The sequence below is a fragment of the Marmota flaviventris genome, chromosome 9, assembly GCF_047511675.1.
Source record: "Marmota flaviventris isolate mMarFla1 chromosome 9, mMarFla1.hap1, whole genome shotgun sequence".
NCBI classification, from domain to species: domain Eukaryota; kingdom Metazoa; phylum Chordata; class Mammalia; order Rodentia; family Sciuridae; genus Marmota; species Marmota flaviventris.
This window is the reverse complement of record NC_092506.1, coordinates 22,319,994-22,333,697: the sequence shown is the minus strand read 5'-3', so window position 1 is coordinate 22,333,697 and position 13,704 is coordinate 22,319,994. Positions and strand designations below refer to the sequence as shown.

The window sequence follows — 13,704 nt, the reverse complement described above, 5'->3', positions numbered from 1 at the left end:
CTATTCTGACGAGAGTCCTATAATGTACCTGAAGCATAGCTGCTTTTATCATTACTATTATTGCTGACCAGCTTTCTGGTCCAGGGTTTTTTCTTTGCCGCCTCACTGCAGCACGGTCAGTTTTCTGGGTTTTGCTGTGTTTGGCTTCTAATAAAGGAGAAGGAAAGGGATAGGTGGAAAGGAAGGCGCTGGCGTCACCTAAGGAGGGAGGAAGAGCCAGCGGGGTAGAAATCGAGGAGCCCCAGAGGATCTGTGTGGCGGGCAGGGCCCTGCACAGGCGGCCTTTCCCAGGGAGGTGGGTCGGACCTCTGCTTTGCTTGTCGGGCCCTTGATGGGTCCTGTGCACTGTGGAGGGAATGTCCCTGTCACTGTGTTCATTCTCATGCATTTGCACCTCCAGCTTAGCCCACAGCCCTCCTGCAGGGAAGGTGGAGCGGCAGGATCTGGAGCAGAGGCCAGGGACACACTGGTGACGGCCCATTCCAGAACACCTGTGTGTTCTCAAACACCGCCGCGTGCTCTATAACACGTGCAGTTATCACTCGCCAATCAGAAATAAAACAAAACTAAAAAAATGCCAAGGAGCCTTCTTATACCCCTGCTTATCAGCCATTTTGGGCATAAAGTGAACTCAGCATTGTGAGTTGGAGTCACTCTTTGGGGCAGGTGTGGGAAAGGAAGAATCTTTTTCTTATGTCTCAGCCCAGGCTTGTGCGCTGGCATGGCTAAAGGCAGAGTGTGGGCCAGCTTTGGAGCTGGGTATTCAGTTTTAATTTTTGGTAGACCCTACTAAAGCGTAGTGGTTAATTTTATGACCAAGAGTTTAGTTTATTTTAAAAATATTTTGGCTCTAGGGAGGAAAGAGAACCCTTAACTGATGAAGCCCTCATTTTGACACGTGTTGATGGACTGGCTTTTTTCTGACGGTGGTTTTCGGGTCGGGGCTCTGGCTCTCGCAGTGCAGCTGTTGGGGGAACACAAACCACGCTGATCTTCTGTGGGCGTGTTCAGTTGGTCAAGGGGCCGTCAGCTCTGGTCCTCCTGCCAGCAAACGCATCTGATGTTCCAAGTGTAGCATTAGTGACATGTATATAAAAAAAAAAAAAGGCTTTGAAATTTTAGAGGTGAAAGTGATGTTTTTCACTTTCTCTACATTTACTAAAATAAATATTGTGGCTCACGCGTCTGCTGCTGGGAGGGCTGGTGCAGGCGGCAGTCTGCGCCCTCCCACTTTTTTTCCTGGATCCAACCAAGTACCTTTTTCTTTTGGTCACAGTTAACGCTAAATGGCTAGGTTTGAGGTTTAAGTGAACATTGAAGAGTAGGCACAGAACTCTCGTGAGCTTTCATCACAGCAGTTTTGAGCTCTGTCAGTATAAAGGCAGGCTCCTGCTTTTCCCTGCCAGCTCCTCAGTTGCCGAGCCTGGTAAAGGTCGAGTTCGTCTGCCTGGGCCCAGCCTTTGTCCGGAGGAAGCGGTAGCACTGTACACTTCAGAAAGGGGAACTCAGCCTGTAGTCTTCATTAATCCAGGTATAGGTTTGAATTGACATTAAGGGACCCCCAGCTTCAGATGTGACCCTCACAGTCCTGAGTGGGCAGCGTGGGCGCTGTCAGGATGGTCAACCCAACAGGGCAGCCGGAGCCAAAGCAGCAGCTACCTTCCGTTGAGCTGCATTCAGGGTCCTGGGCACCAACTTTACACTGAGCAACTTGGGGACTTCTGAAGCAGGCTAAAGGGTTTTTGTATGGAGATAATCTAATATTTTACTTTGTGTATATGACAGGGATTGGCAGGATAGGCTTGGGGTCATCTTCAGCCAACCTGAATGTACTGCAGTACTTTTTTCAAGTTACAGAGAATTCCTCTCTCACATCTCTCTCAGCATCCAACATGGAGAAAATTGTTAATTAATATACTTTTAAAAAGACCTGTGTCTGCCAGGTGTGATGGCACACACCTGTAACCCCAGCTTCTGGGGAGGCTGGGGCAGGAGGATTGCAAGTTCAAGGCCACTTCAGCAACTTACGGAGACCCTGTCTCTAAATAAAAATATAAAAAGAGCTGGGGGTATAGCTCAGTGGTTAAAGCACCCCTAGGTTCAATCCCTGGTGAAAAAAAAAAAAAGGGGTCCTTGACACAAGGAGTTCTTTTTCTCCCATGAGCTGGGCCAAAGCTCATACTGTGAAACTAACAGGTCACCTGTCTCAGCTGTTTATCTTTCAGAAATTCAGCAGTGCCTTTGAAGAACCATTTTTTAAGTTACTTTATGTGAATAAAAGGTGACACTTGTAAAGTTTTGCCTGCTGTAGTTCCACAGGATGAGATATGAGATGCAGGGGCATGCTGTTGCATTTAGAGTTTGAAGGAGTTAGGCCCCTCATCTAGGCTCTGCAACAGAGCAGAGCCTGGGGATTTCCAGCCTTGACACTGTTTCCTTCTGTGTCCTGTCTGGACCTCTTTAAGGTATCAGCAGAGAAGTGGAGTTCCTAGGGCTTCCCAGCCTCCCCCTCTGCAGATGGTGATGGAGCAGTGTTGTGGCTGGTCAGCGCACGCTGCTCTACCCAGGAAGGAGGCCACGCTGGGATGAGGAGTGGAGAGGACTTTGTTACTTCCAGTCCTTATGACAAGCCTGTGAGGAAGCTGTCATTATCCCCATTTTATATAAATAAGAAAGTGAAATTCAGTCAGTGATCTGCCTGAATCAAAAGCAGCAAGGGGCAGAGACAGAAGTTAGCACGGGTCTCTCTTAGTCGGAAGCTCCTGCCCTTTGTGCTGAGCACACTGCATCCTTTTAGATGACCATTTCAGTGCAGGAAAACCCTGGCTCTCGTCTGTCTCCTCTCTGATTTGGGATCATATAGAGGAACTAGCTTCTTGTTAGAGCTCACAGAGAGACAGAGGATCAATCTATTCAGTACTAATGGGGAGAGAAGTCTCTTCCCTTTTCACAAATCTGCCTTGCAATTCTCTTCACCCTCTGTAGTCCCAGTCCTAATTTAAAAAAAAAAAAAGGTAAACTTTCCAGAATTAAAATTTCCTGTCAGGGTCATAGTATTAAAGGCATGGCTGCCCACTTGTCCCTGACCTCCATAGGGGGACACTGAAGCCTGGGAGACTTGTAGTTCCCTGTCATGGAAGTCGAGCTCATTTGAAAAAGGGAAGAGTCCAGGAAGCTGGGAGTTCCCTTTAGAATCTGTTAGATGGTGGTCCTTGGACACTTGGCCACTGAAATGGAGGCTCCTTCTGTGGAAGCTGTCCGCTCCGCAGACCTAGCCTACGAGGGAGGAGTCGTCACGTTTCTAACACAGCCGTGATTCATTCTGCATTTCCATCTGTGCCCCATATCATCCCCCTGGCTTTCATCACTCTCTAAAACTTCCCATCAAAGACTTCACAGGAGCAAGTCAGCTCCCTAGGGACGTTGTCTCAAGTAATTCTTTGGATACATGTAGCTGGAGAGCGTGGAAGTGCCTATCGGGCCAACATGCCATCCACGCCCTGGGCGAGAGCCCACTGTCCAGCATGGGGGCTTGTTTCTGCTCCCCCAGAGCAGCAGACCTGTTCTCTACCCATGGGGGAAAGGAGCTGTTGGTTACCCTGGGGAAGTGACATGGCAGAGGTTCCGTGTCACTTAGTTTTGTGAGCACATGAGACGCTCTGAGTTCTGGGGCAGGGGTTCTGCTTATCTAAACATGGACATGGGTAGCATGAGCTTGGCCATCACTACACGAGGCTCGAGAAACCCTCTGGTTCTGGCAGCAGACACAGACTTTCAAGGGAAACATAGCTGACCTCGGGTGGGTGTCTGCCATGCGCCAGGAGCTGTGCAGCTGAGCACCTGTGGTCCCACTCAGTTGGTCGTACAAAGGGGGTCGCCAGTCCTGCCCCACAGTCGAAGAAGCAAGCTCAACGTGGTAGACCTGTCTGGGTTGTCCAGCTGGCTAACGGGAGGCTTAGGCTGTTGCACGACTGTGTTCTTGCTGCTGTTCTCTGGAGTCCTGGGCCCACAGAGCTATTTTCTTTAGTCCTTCACCTGATGTCAACTAGAAATCTGACCAAAGTTCACGCATTTCAGGCAAAAGGATGCCTTATGTTACTGAAGTCATTTCAGTCCATCTGAAGACAGTTTGTACCATCAGGAAACTCTTGCCCCGTAACTCACTTAGTGAAAGTTAGGGTTCATAACTGTGGAGACCATGGGGGAAAATTCCCTTTCATCTGCACTATAGTCAAGTTTCCATTAGAAGACAGAAACCACACGGTGATTTGAATAGGAAAATTTTAATATGAATAGTGATAAACATACAACAGGATTTGTCTACTAACCTGATAAAGAGAACTTTAAAGATCATAGGAAGCTACATACACATATGGTTACACTACTGGAGGGACTACACCAGGGGCAGCCAGAGGAATGAGGAGTTATGCTGCATTTGTGGACCGTATGTAAAAACGCAGTCTACTGCCATGTATAACTAATTAGAACAAATAAAAAATTAAAAAAAAAAAAAAAAGATTATAGGACGTGACCGTGGGAGCCCAGTCCCCCACTGGGCCTGAGGTTCCACTGTGTTGGGAAGAGCAGTGTGGGGCCCAGTGCCTGGGGAAGCTTGCTCAGTGCCCAGACCAAGACTGAAAGCAGGAAACCAGCCCTGCTCAGACTCCCATGGAACCCCACGGCAGCGGCCTGGGGTGGGACAGGGCTTGCTGGAAACTGGCAAGGGCTGCAGTGGAACCCACCCAGAGATGCCCAGAACCCACCCAAACTGTCTTCAGATGGACTGAAATGATTTCAGCAACCCAAGGCAGCTCAGACGTGGAAAAGGTACAGCAGAAAAGCCCCTTCCTCCTGCGTATGAAGTGCTTTGAGCTTCTCGGTCACTTTGAAGGGCATGAAGGAATTCTGAAACCAAAACTTTTGAGAACCATCGGTCTAGAATGTAGGGCTGTCACCTTCAGCTGGAGAGTGTAACTCGTGGTTTAAAGGATTGGGAATAGTAGCTGTGTGTCGGGGATTTTATTTATCTGAGGTAAGAAGTGAGATGCAGGGAAGGAGGATGTCTGCTGGTGAGGGTGGTTGGACCTTCCGAGTTCTGCTCCAGATCGGGGGAAGCAGGGAGCTGCGCTGGCCTCATTGTTCATTAGCTGTGTATTGCCAGACAAGTTCCTTAACCTCTCTGAGTCATGTAAATACTACATTATAAATAATTTCTGCCTCTTAGGATTGTCAGGAGGGTTGAATGACAGTAAAGGATCTGGCACATATCACTTAAGTAATCAAGATCCCCATCTCTGCTTATTTAATTATATGAGAAGAAGGGACTTGCTTGAGATGCATAATTGATGCAGAACGCAAGTCTGGGTCTCTCATTTATCCCAGAGATACTTACTGATGATGTGCCAGGAATGAAGCTAGAGGTGGCTGCTGTCACAGTAAGTGGCAGTAATCCATTGCCCTGTTTCTTTGGTCTCAGGTTCAGCCCTTTCCCAAACACACTTTTTTGGAATTGACCACTTTTTTAGGTTCTTTGCTGTAGGCTTTTTTGAAATTCAGCTGATCTTCCTTGACCCCAGGGCCTGCCCCTTCACAGCCCCCTCAGGACCGTAGCAGGGCCGCAGCAGTGCCCTGGACAGTGGTGCTATGGGGCTCACAGGTCAGGGTTCTGCCTGCAGCCAGCTGGGCTGCCTCTTCCCCTGGCCTTCCCTGTCTCCTTCAATGTGGAGACTTGGGAGTGGACACAGGCATCTTGGGGCCTCATGACCCACAAAAATTAGATATTCCCCTTGATTGCATAATGCGTTTTTTGAAAGTAGTGCGCCACCAGGCCTTCTTGTTCTTGACAGATGTTATGTGAACAATGAACTGCCTCTCCAAGAACCCAAGGTCTGTGGACATTGCTACTGTAACAGAGAAAGATTAACTTCATGTTCTGCTAAATGCCACATTCAAAAGCAAAAACCTATGATTGAATTGCTCCAGTCATTTCAGAGTAGAATGGGAAAAAAATGAGAGGCAAGACATGGGTTGGTATTTCTTAATTATACAAGAAAATCCCATATAGCTGGACCTGGAAATTGGATATTTACCCTGTGAATTGGTTGTGATGAGAAACCAAACCTAGTGAGTCGGGGAGGAAGGAATGAAGTGCTAGGCCTTGGTCCAGTGCTATGTGCTCTTGGGCCGGAGGGTCTGGCTGGTCTGGGACCAGCTGGTCTGGGACCAGCCTGGAGGGCTCTGGGAGCCCAGTGTGCTAGCTGAAGGCACTGGGCTTCCTGGCATAGCTTCAGGCAGGTTCTGAGCGGGGCATGGGGACAAGGAGGTGTGTTGCAGAATCTTTGCCAGAGGTGGTGGAGTTCTGATACTAAAGCGAGGTCCTGAGCCCCTCTCCTCCTGTCTTCATGACCTCGGTGGAGTCGTTTCACTTCTCTGCCTCTCAGTTGTGAGCCGGAGCCAATGAACTTGTCTTTGTTAAGACAGTGTTATAATTAGTAGTGTTGTAAGGATGCGGAGAGGGTAGAAATACGTGCATGTGTGTCTGTTTCCCACTATGACAAGGACACATGTGTGAGACACCCCCTCCCGAGTCCTCGTGCCTTTGCTCATGGTGGGGGGCTAGAGATGTCAGCAGTTTCTTCCAAGTGCTGACGCCCTTGCCGCCTTATCTCCTCATTAAAGGCTAGACAGTAGTCAAGACCTTGTTTTATTTTTCTTCTAGATTCTCTCTGGCCGAAAATCCGGGTTCCATTAAAAGTCGTGAGGACCGCCGAGAACAAGCTGAGTAACCGCTTCTTCCCTTACGATGAGATCGAGACCGAGGCTGTGCTGGCCATCGACGACGACATCATCATGCTGACCTCTGACGAGCTGCAGTTTGGTTATGAGGTGAGCAGCTTTTAAACAAGATGGGAACAGGCTTTCTATTTACAGCTGTTTTCTTGTCTTTCCAGAAAAAAGCATTATATTTCATTCTCCAGGATCATGATTTCTAAAATCTCCCAATGAAGTTTAAACACCAGCCATGAGAATGTGGATTAGGAAACCGATCTTTAAAACCTCAGGGAAAACTCAATTCCAAAATGACAACTGGGCCCTCCTCTGATTGGGAACTCCCAGGGAGAGTCCCAGGGGACATTTTCAAAGAGCGTCCATAGCATTTAACAAGCACCTAATTGATGTCTCCTCCAACAGCATTTCCCTTGACTGGGCAGCTGGGCACCGCAACAGTAAAACGAACTCAGTTAGCTGAGACGCCATGACGCTGACAAACAGAAAACAGACCCTGCTGGTGGCTGGCGCTCTGAGCTCTCAGTAGAGGGGCCGGCCGCCTGTCTTCAGGGAGAAACACTCCCCATCCCTGCGTACTCCTGCGGCTGATGGATTACGCTGGGTTCAGGGGTTAAGTATGGAGACCAGCAAAGGTCTCCCCAGGGGAAAGTGCCAGAGCCCAGGCCTGGCGAGAAGCAATCCAGTTGACGAGACCTGTCAGGGAGGATGTGTGCAGCCTGACGGCGACAGAGGCCTGCGCGGCAGGGGCCACCGCAGTGTCAGCGCCAGCACAGTGGAGAGTAAAATCAATGAGGTCCAGCTGGCACAGGGGAAAGTGCTGAGATCTGTCCTCCAGGATCACCCTGTCTTTGGGAGAGAGGAGCCATCTTCTTTAGTTTACTCAGGATTTGTTGAATTTGGAGTTCTCAAGGATTCATGAAATTGTGTTACACAAAGCCATATTTACTACATATGTTTAATATAGAAATTTATTTTAAAATCTTTAAATCAAAGGTGGGTTTTATGAGCAAGAATAAGGAATCCCACCGCCACCAAAATCAAAAATTAAAAACTTAAGTTTTCCCAGATTTTTTTTTTAAATACAGCACCATTTGAGTGTAAAAAAAAAAAAAATAGATAGTTGTGTAGTACTGTGAGCACTGCAGAATTGACTAGGGAAAGGCGTGAAGAGTAGAATAGCCATTAAAACATCTTTTTGGATTCATTTTCATTCATAGGAGATGACCTGTACATCATTACATCTAGAGTATTGGTGTACTGTGGTTTCCATTTTTTTAATTTATTCTGATTTGTTATACATGATGGCAGAATGCAATTCATTTCATTTTAATTTCTAGATTTTTCAAGACACTCATTGTACACAGAGTAATTTCACACCATTCGTGTCTTATACATGTATTTAGGGTAATGATATCTAACTCATTCCACCATCATTCCTACCCCCTTCCCCCCTCCTTTTCCCTCCCTCCCCTTTGCTCTATCTAAAGTTCCTCCATTCCTCCCATGCTCCCCCCCAATCGCCATTATGAGTCAGCATCCTCATATCAAAGAAAACATTTGGCCTTTGGTTTTTTGGGATTGGCTTGCTTCATTTAGCATTATATTCTCCAACTTCATCCATTTACCTTCAAATGCCATGATTTTATTCTCTTTAATGCTGAGTAATATTCCATTGTGTATATATACCAAAGTTTCCCTATATATTCGTTACTGAAGGGCATTTGGATTGGTTCCACAATTTAGCTACTGTGAATTGTGCTGCTATAAACATTGATGTAGCTGTATCCCTGAAGTATGCTGTTTTAAAATCCTATGGGTATGAAGCAAGGAGTGGGATAGCTGGGTCAAATGGTGGTCCCATTCCAAGTTTTCTAAGGAATCTCCATACTGCTTTCCAGATTGGCTGCACCAATTTGCAGTCCCACCAGCAATGTATGAGTGTGTCTTTTTTCCCACATCCTCACCAACACTTATTGTTGTTTGTACTCTTGATAGCTGCCATTCTGACTGGAGTGAGTTGAAATCTTAGAGTGGTTTTGATTTGCATTTCTCTTATTGCTAGAGATGATGAACATTTTTTCATATGTTTGCTGATTGATTGTATACCATCTTCCGAGAAGTGTCTATTCAGTTCCTTAGCCCATTTATTGATTGAGTTATTTGTTCTTTTGGTGTTAAGGTTTTTGAATGCTTTATATACCCTAGAGATTAGTGCTCTATCTGATGTGCTTGTGGTAAAGATTTGCTCCCATTCTGTAGGCTCTCTATTCACCTCACTGATTGTTTCTTTTGCTGAGAAGAAGCTTTGTAGTTTGAATCCATCCCATTTATTGATTCTTGGTTTTAATTCTTGCGCTACAGGAATCTTATAAAGTAAGTTGGGGCCTAATCTGACATGATGGAGATTTGGGCCTACTTTTTCTTCCATTAACTTGCCTACTTATTTTCTCTAGTCAACTCATGGGAAAAAAGACTAATTTTTTCTGCCAGTATTCTCTCTCTTTGTTGCATGTAATGGCTTCAGACAGTACCTGTGTTTATTTTCGTGGCAAAAGTGAGGTGGAAAAGGAACGTTCAGAAAGATGTAGCCAAGATGGATAGAGTGCCGCCTATTTGGTATTTCCAGTTGGTCTAAAGAAGTCTAATAAAGAAAGATGGGTGAAATGCATTCCTGAGGTTTCTTTCAACCTTGAGTTGAAACCTTGAGATCTCAGGAATATTGACACCTGGGACCTTTTTCAACCGTGAGCTTGTTCGTGCAGGAAAGGGTTGGATGAGAGGAGTCTCACCACTGTCCTCTGATGCCTGGGTGGATTCCACACCACCTCTGAGGAGTTAGCATATCCTAGAGGAGTGAGATCAGGAAGCTGCCTCATCTCCTCCATGGGCCTTCTTCAGATGCTGGGGAAGGAGCACTCTCATAGCTACCTTCTGCATACATGACTTCCTGTATTCCTATCACTTAGTGTCCTTAACTTACCCACACTGCCTTCATTCTTTCTGCAAATGAAAAATACAAAGAAGGTGTGTTTTTCTCATTCTGTGATCAGACTAAACAAGGGCACAATGGTGTACACCGTGATCCCAGTAACTCGGGAGGCTAAGACAGGAGGATCACAAGTTTTAAGGCCAGCCTCAGCAACTTAGGCCCCAAGCAACGTAGTGAAATGCTATCTCAAGAAATAAAAAGGACAGGGGATATAACTTAGTGCTAAAGTCCCCTGGGTTCAATCCCTAGTACCAAAACAAAACAAAAGAAAATAAAAAATATTAGATATTTTGCCTGAAATTTTATAGCCAGTAAGTGGAAGAGTTATAATTTAAATCAAAGTTTAAACCAATCTGAATTGAAGTTTGACTGGAGTTTGTGCTATCTGTCTTCAAATGTTTACCCTGAACAACATCTGCCAGAGACCACTGGTTCTCCAAGGTAGCACTTAGAGTCCCCAGCAGGTTGCTGTCTATCACTAAATGATTCTGAAGTTAAGGCAAACAGATTTCAGACACCCCTGCCATTGATGCTTTCTAGGGTCATTATCCTAGTACTTCTGTGTAGTAAGTAATGTTATGGCTACCTTAGGATACCCCTTGACCAAGTTTATGACCATGGACAAGTTATTTAATCTCTGTGTTTTAGTTTATTCTTACATAAAACGGCAGTGACAGCAGCTACTTGCAAGGTTATCCTGTGCATCGGTTAAGGTGACATAGGGCCTACTTACCATGTGGAAAACACTCCACAAGTACCTGGGGAACAGAAGGTGGCATGCCAGACAGCTGCCTTCTGCCTGCCACCACCATTCCCTTCCTGACGCTCTGACTTTCGTTACTCTGTTCATGAATCTGCTGTGATTCATGAGAGAGACTGCTATTTTCATTATTTAGAAGAGGGTTCTTCTCATAAGATGACAGACTCCTAAGTCCTCTTTTTTATTGCCAAAGTTTGGGATTAATTTTCATCTAGGAATTGGGAGCAGGCTCCCCTGAGTAAGTAGATCAATCCATCAATCAATCACTTAATAACAATTTGCATCCTAGGGGAGTTACATTAGAACCCACACCACTCCTTTATGCCACTTACCAAATAGATGCAGTCTCTTAGGATTGTGTGTGTTAAGTTCTGCTCATTATTCCACCCTCAGTTTAGAGGTTCTGATCCCAGAGATGCTTTCAGAGTCCCCACTCTACATTAGGTTCCTAGCACTCTATACCTCCTTCTAAGGAAAGCATTAATTGTGAACTATGTTATTTAGTGTCTGCTTTTTCTTCTGGAGCGAAAGTGCCATTGGACAGGATCCATGGTTGTCTTGTTCATGACTGTATCCTCCATGCCTGACTCAGTTCCTTGCATTCCACAGTTACTCCGTAATATTTGATGAATGAATAATCTCCCATTATCAGCAGGAATGTAAAAGATGTGAAACAAATGACCTGCATGACCTTCTTCTTTATGGTGATTCATAATCTAGACAAAACCATTTTGTAAAACAGCTTAAAGTTTAAAATTTTAAATATCTTTATTAGTCTATTTTTATTGCTATAACAAAAATCCCTGAGGCTGGGCACCTTTATTTTTAAAAAGATGTTTATTTTATAGTTTCAGGAGACTCAAGGGCAAGGCAGCAACATTGGCTTGTCTGGCGAGAACCTCAAGGCAGATGATGTCACAATGGCCAGGAGAGTACGTGGAAGAAAGATCACATCTCAAAATAGAAAGCCAGAGAGCAATTCAAGGGTCAGCCTCTCTCTTATAATAGCTCATTCTCAGGAGAGCACAGGGGATCCATGAGAGCTACCTTAATTACCCTTCTAACAGTAGCACTCACAATGACATGAGAACCTTCCTCTGGGCCCCATCTGTTAGAGGCTCTGCATCACCAAACTGAGGATCATCCTGTCACACATGAACCCTCTGGGAAAAACCATATCTAGAGCATAGCAGTATCTACCATCTGACCCAGCCATTCTTCCTACGGGGTTTTCCCTAGAGGAAGAAGAACATACCTCTACACACAAATACTTGTACACTAATATTCATAGCAGCTTTTATTTGTGATGTCCAAAAACTGGAAGAAGAAAATCCCCAGTGTCTGTCAGTAGTTCAGTGGGTAAATAAAAAGTGATACAGATATCCATGCAGTAGAATACAGCTCAGCAGTAAATCAGAATGAGCTGTTAATACACACATCATGAATATTTTTCAAAATAATTATTCTGAGTTAATGAAGCAAGATGAAAAAGAGAATGAACTTGGTGATTCCATATATATATATATATATATATATATATATATATATATGTATGTAATGGTAGAAATTCAACATGGTGACAGAAAGAAAGTGGTTGACTAGAGAAAGGGTGGAGACGGTCAGACTGTAAAGAGTAGGTGGAAAAATAACAAAGGGGCCTAAGAAGAGAGGAAGTAAATATGTTAATTTTCTTAATTGGGGTGATGGCTTTACTGACATGTTAAAATATCAGATTATACACTTGTAATGTTCATTTATCATATGTCAACTATATTACCAAAAGTCTGTAACAGAAAAAAATCACAGTCTTACAGTGAAAAAAAATTAAATACTTAAAAATTTTAACAAGACATATGTCAGATAAGTCTTGTGAGACTCAGGTGGTGCCGAAAGAAGCTGCAGAACAGGCTCACGATGGGAGGACGTGCTGTGCCAGGGATCCTGGGCTTACTGTCACCAAGAGGCAGCTCTTCACACCTCGTTCTGAGGGTTCAGAGCAGTCCCCACCAGAGCCCCCAAAAGCTTTGAAAAGCTTTGGTTACTGTCGTGAGATTGGCAAGCTAGCTCTGCAAAGGAAAAAGACAAGGCTGCAGGACTTCTGCCTAATGTGAAGCCTTTCTCTAAGCTACAGAGGTCAAGACACTGTGGTGTCCGTGTGACTTCAGACACAGGTCAGTGAAAGAGAAATAGACCACACACACACGCACACGCACACCATCAGTTCACGTTCAGCAAAGAAGCCGACTCAGTTCAGTGTTGAGAAGACAATCTTTTCATTGAATGAATGGTGCTGCAACAATTTAACAGTCATATGTTTAAAAAAAATTTGAGAGCTGTGTATGTAGCTCAGTGATAGAATGTTTGCCTAGTGTGTGTGAGGCCCTGGGTTCCATCTCCAGCACCACCACGCCCCCCCAAAAATTTTTGACCCTTGCCTCTTACCATATTGCAGAAATTTAACACAAAATAGATATTGGATCCTAGTTCCAAATGCTAGAACTAATATAAAACTAATTGAAGCCCGTCACAGTGGCACAGACCTGTAATGCCAAGGACTTGCAGGGGATGAGGCAGGAGGATCTCAAGTTCAAGGCCAGTTTGAACAACTCAGTGAGTCCCTGTCTCAAAAAAAAAAAAAAAAAAAAAAAAAAAAGGACTGGGATGTAGCTCAATGGTAGAATGCCCCTGGGTTCCAGTACTACAATAAATAAATTAATAAGTTAATTGGAGAAAATAGAAAATTTTAGTGTACTTATGCAGTGATTCTTAAATCAGAGACAAGTTATGACATAAAAAAGGTTAAGTTGAATTTAATAAAAATTAATACCACTTGGAAAAAAGACTTCTAAGAAAATAAAAGAACAAGTCATAGACTGAGAAAAGTATTTAAATATATAAAGAGCTCTCAAAATTCAAGAAAAGAAGATGAAGAGTAACAAAAGCAAAAATAGATGATGAATTGCATCAAATTAAAAAGCTTCTTTATAGTAAAGGAGTCAGTGAGCAGAGTGAAAGACAACATTATTCATTATAATAGTCAAGATATGACATCATCCAAAGTGTCTATCAACTGATGAATAAAGAAAATGGACATATATATATATACAATGGTGTACTATTGGGCCTTAATAAATAAAAATCTGTCAATTGCAGTAACATGGATGAA

General features: G+C 44.4%; 1 protein-coding gene across 2 annotated transcripts in view; it reads left to right on the top strand.

The window, feature by feature from the left end:
- Ext2 (exostosin glycosyltransferase 2) overlaps positions 1 to 13,704 on the top strand; it is a 145,314-nt gene that overhangs the window by 99,486 nt on the left and 32,124 nt on the right. For both annotated transcript variants that reach the window (XM_071616288.1, XM_027936441.2), the window contains exon 10: positions 6,719 to 6,885. In XM_071616288.1, the coding sequence (XP_071472389.1) occupies positions 6,719 to 6,885 (167 nt within the window). The remainder of the gene's footprint in view (positions 1 to 6,718; positions 6,886 to 13,704) is intronic.